The sequence below is a fragment of the Oppia nitens genome, unplaced genomic scaffold (assembly GCF_028296485.1).
Source record: "Oppia nitens isolate AA-2021 unplaced genomic scaffold, nextdenovo-longstitch-racon4-pilon3 scaffold12_pilon_pilon_pilon, whole genome shotgun sequence".
Lineage (NCBI taxonomy): Eukaryota > Metazoa > Arthropoda > Arachnida > Sarcoptiformes > Oppiidae > Oppia > Oppia nitens.
In genome coordinates, this window is record NW_026533191.1 from 1820477 (window position 1) to 1825396 (window position 4920).

The following is a 4920-nucleotide window of genomic DNA, read 5'->3' on the forward strand; positions in this document are numbered from 1 at the left end:
TAATCTGTATATTTATTAGTAAACAAACTAACAGTACATTTATTAGCCACCCGACACAGACACCCAGTGCCGCCCGTTTGGCATATTGTTTGCCCACTAAGTAAATCATGACTATTATTATTATAATTGCATTTAATTATTTTACACAACAAATAAATCCTATAAATAGCACTTGAATATCATATATTTATTAACAAAAAAATTATGGCATAGTTTAAACTTATTTTTTCAAATAGACCAGTGGACAGGTAGATACAATTTTTTTTATTAAAAAAAATTAAATTTTATAAATTTATTTATTTTCCATAAAAACTTATTGTTTTTTGTTGTTGAGATAACTATAATTGAATAACCAAACAATCAATCAATTGAGTTAAAATAATATTAATTATATTTTTAATTACAAATTAATCCCACAATTAATTAACGATTACACATACAGATATTGTATAAAAATTGTTGAGATTTTTTGGTTAAACATTTTGTTTGTTTCGTTTGATTACCTGTAATATTGTTATTGTATTATATAACAAACACCTACTAAATAGAGGAACGGTATGTATTTGTGAACCATATATACAGTAAGTTCACAGTCTTTTTAAAAACTGTTTAAATGAGATATAAGTTTTACTAAAACTATTGTTTTAAAAATCATTAGCAAAAATTAGTGGCGTTTCACAAAAACAAAAAAATAAAGTCAATGGCACCGAAAAAAATATGATATTTTTTTTTGTTTTCCCCCCAAATATATTAAAATATATACACTGTTGTTGTTGTTGTTTTAGTGGGAAATGATGAGAGCATTTAACAACAAAAGTTTAAGCAACAAAAAAAATATAAGTAAAATAGTTATATATATTTAAAAAAAAATCACAATAATTTTGTTTTGCCGACCGATTAATGAGTGTAACGGTAGATTGACTGTAGTAGTAGTACCGGTGCTTCACTGATGAGTTACATAAAAATTATTATTATTATTATTATTATTATTACAGTAATATGTTGTGTGTGTGTGTGTTGAGAAAATTGATTTGGCCCTCAAATATATATATACTGTATATAATATAAAATATTTATATAAGCACTAGTATATCTAACTTTATAGATGAATAGATAGTCAGGTGTTTTTAAGCATAAATATAAAGTATATATATATATTGAATATATAACACACAAAAATTTTAACATATATATATATACCGGTATAATAGATATGCTATTATAGACTATGATGATAAATTATTTTTTTTAAAAAATAAATAATATTTTTAAAAGATATGATAAATTAAGATAAATTTTTCAGACAAAAAAAATATAAATTTATAAATTGATAGCATTTTAATTAACAAAAATAAATTTTGTTGTTGTCGTTGTTGTTGCGAAAATTGTATAAAATTAATAAATATTATATTGTATACAAAAAAAATAGTTAAGCAAAGTTTATATACAGTATATACAGTATAAGTGATTAAATAATTGACAATTTTTTTATTATTATTATATTATTAGCATATTTTTTTGTGTGCACTGTTGGGCACCATTGGCACTGTCACACATCGTTTAATTATCAATGCATTTATTATTATTATTATTATTATATATATATTTAAATTGTTTTATAGTTATTCCTGATTTTGAACTTATATATACCTGAATATATATATATATATATAACTTTGTTATTGCTTTATTGAGCACCGGCAGGTTTTTTTATGGATGATTTTTTTGTGGCGCACACATAGCTATACGTGTATATACTGTATTAAACGGATATAAATCGACAATTATAGACTTGACATCACATGATAATAATATACCTGTATATATACACTGTATATATAAATATATATATATAGTTATACACAACAAACAAATAATTTTTTTTAATAAATAATAATAATTTATATAAATCATATACTTTAGTTGAAAATTACTTTTTTTTAATATTAAGTATTATATTATTATATAATAATTTTATATATTTTTTAAAAAATAATAACATACAGTTAAATGTTATGTATAAAAAAAATCACAAATGATATTTAGAGTAAACGATTATACAATTATTTTTTTTATTATTGTAGTTGTATTAAAAATAAATTATATATAATAATAATAATAATAATAACAAATCACAAATCGGTGTGCTATATGTTATGAAATATAATAAATATATAGTTATTATATTGTATTATGTTTCTTGATTTTTTTTTATTTTGTTTCATATAACTTAGTAAAACATGTTTTTTTAGCATAACTAAAATATTATTTTTTTTTATTAACAATATTGTATGAAAACTAATAAATATCTATTTTTTAAGTATAGTATTAGACAAAAATGTTAAGATTGTATATACAGTATATTTATACTGTGTGTTTATACCGGTAGATACACTCTGCGTGTGTGTGTGTGTGTGTGTGTGTGTGTGTGTGTGTGTGTTTGTAAACAAAAACAAAATATATATATAAATTTTTTGTCATAATAGGTGTGTTACATAATAATAATAATCTATTAGCAAATTGTTTTTTTTCTAAATTTAAAGTTATATACTGTATATATAATATAATATACTGTATCTGTTGCATACAAATGTTAGTTTTAAACCAAACAAACAAAAAAAACTTTGTATTAACTTTGTGTGTGTGTGTGTGTAATATATTGTATCACTATATCGATAATACTAGTATCGACTATAAAGATATACAGTAAATATAATTTTGATGTTTAAATTGATAATTTTAACCTAGAAATAAACAATATATACTGTATATATATATATTTAAAAAAAATTATTAGTATTTATATTTAACTTTTAAATAAACTAAAAAATTTAATTTTATAAATAAATAAATTAATATATAAAATTATTCATTTATAACTAATGTTAAATTATTAATGTTTGTATTATTTAATTAAAATAAATATCATTAAATCATATATAAATAATAATTCTACTGTATATAACAATATTTCTAGTAATTATTATTTATTTATTTTTTTTGATTAATAATTAATAAATAATTATTAATATTAATTAATACTAATAAATAAATAAATAAATAACGTTATTTTTATGATTAATATTTTTTATAAAAATAATAATAATAATGAGTATATTTTATTTTTTTAGCTAATAATAAAAACAAGCATGATTAGTCATATTAGACTATATAACATTGAATTTAATTATTATTATTATTATTAGTTTTATCAAAGTTGCCAACAAAGCATTTAATGATACAGTATATACTAGTATTAAAAAAATATGAAATATGTATATATATATATATATATATATGATATTTATTAGTATATATATAATGTTAGGTTACTATAGTAGCATATAAAAAAATATAATTTCCACTATATATAAATATACACATGTATATACAGTGTACATTATATGACCATGATAACATGTATATACTGTAGTATAGATTACATATTTTTTTATAAAAAAATAAATAATATTTAGTATATTTATCAAACAATAGACATATTTTATTACAATAAAATAAATTTATAATTTGTTTAATAATAAAAATAACTCAATAAAACTGACATTTGTTTTTTTTTGATGTGATGTAAAACAATTGCAATTATATTTTATGTCGTATTGTAAATGTAATGTATGACAAAAAAAATATATATATTGAATAATAATAATACTAATAATTTTTAATTAATTAAATAAATATATACAATATTAGTATACGAAATATATTTATTAGTGATTTATTTATATACATGTGATTAAAACACATACACACCTAAAAAAAATATTCAAAAAAAAAATGATTTTCAATAGACAATATTCAGGACATACTGTCCAAACAATACTACCGGTGCTCGTAGTATGCCTATTATCAACCACCACCACTACCATCATAACTGGCCAAATAGTACAGCAACAAACAACTGAGATCAGCGTCACTACCCTAACCCCGGAGGCCATATGTCACGGCCATAACAACTCGTGCGGCGATTGTGTATCAAACACCGGGTGCTACTACTGTAAGCCCAACAATACATGTCTGGTCTATTTGAAAGGTTTGCATCCGTTCAGCCAGTGTGCAGCCGGTAAACCCGAGGACACTGCTTACGGTACCTGTCTGGTCAATTCACGTACACTCCTGATAGTACTACTATCGGTAGGCCTATCCCTGGTTGTAGTCGGTGTCTGTCTATGCTGTTGGTTGTGCGCCTGTTGTCGCGATTGTCGACGCAGACAACTGGCCCGTCAATGGGATCGTTGGCAACTACAGCGCCAGGATATGAGTGCCGAACACGAGGAACGCCGTAAACAGCGGGAAATGCAAAGACAACAGATCCGCCAAAAGTACGGTCTAAGCAATGATAATAATAATCCGTATTCAAAGTTTTAAATTTTTTTTATTATTTTAAAAATTTATTTGAAAAAAACAATTTTGATTTATCTATCTTATAAAAAAATTAATGATAAAATTATTATAATTATTATACAGTATATTACTGTATCATTTTTTTGTTGTTGAAAAATTATTTATAAAATATATGATATAATTATTATGTCTATTATTATTATTGATATTATTTAATTAAAATTGTTTGAATTGTTTTTTTTAAATTTATTTTTTTGTTTATAATCAAGATAATGTTTATTTTTGTTGTGTTAGTGGTATTAATTAAAATACATTAATGATATTTAATAATTATATAAAAATTTTTTATGTATCAATATATTGTCTACTTTGTTGTTATTAAAGTACAAATACAAGTATTAATAAACTTAACAATAGTTTATAAAAAAGTTATATCTATTGCATATATATATATATATTGTAAAGGTATTACAATTTTATGGTTTACTTAAATTATTTGTTTTTTATAATTATGTTTATTGTTTGCAAAATCATTAAAAATTAAATGTAATTAATATA

The 4920-nt window shown here is 21.3% G+C and overlaps 1 protein-coding gene across 1 annotated transcript; it reads left to right on the plus strand.

Moving 5' to 3' along the window:
- The first annotated feature begins 3719 nt into the window (after positions 1-3719).
- On the plus strand, positions 3720-4474 carry LOC128955972 (pituitary tumor-transforming gene 1 protein-interacting protein-like). The gene has a single exon (XM_054301655.1). The coding sequence runs from the start codon at positions 3796-3798 to the stop codon at positions 4384-4386; it is 591 nt and encodes a 196-aa protein (XP_054157630.1). The 5' UTR covers positions 3720-3795; the 3' UTR covers positions 4387-4474.
- Positions 4475-4920: the final 446 nt, after the last annotated feature.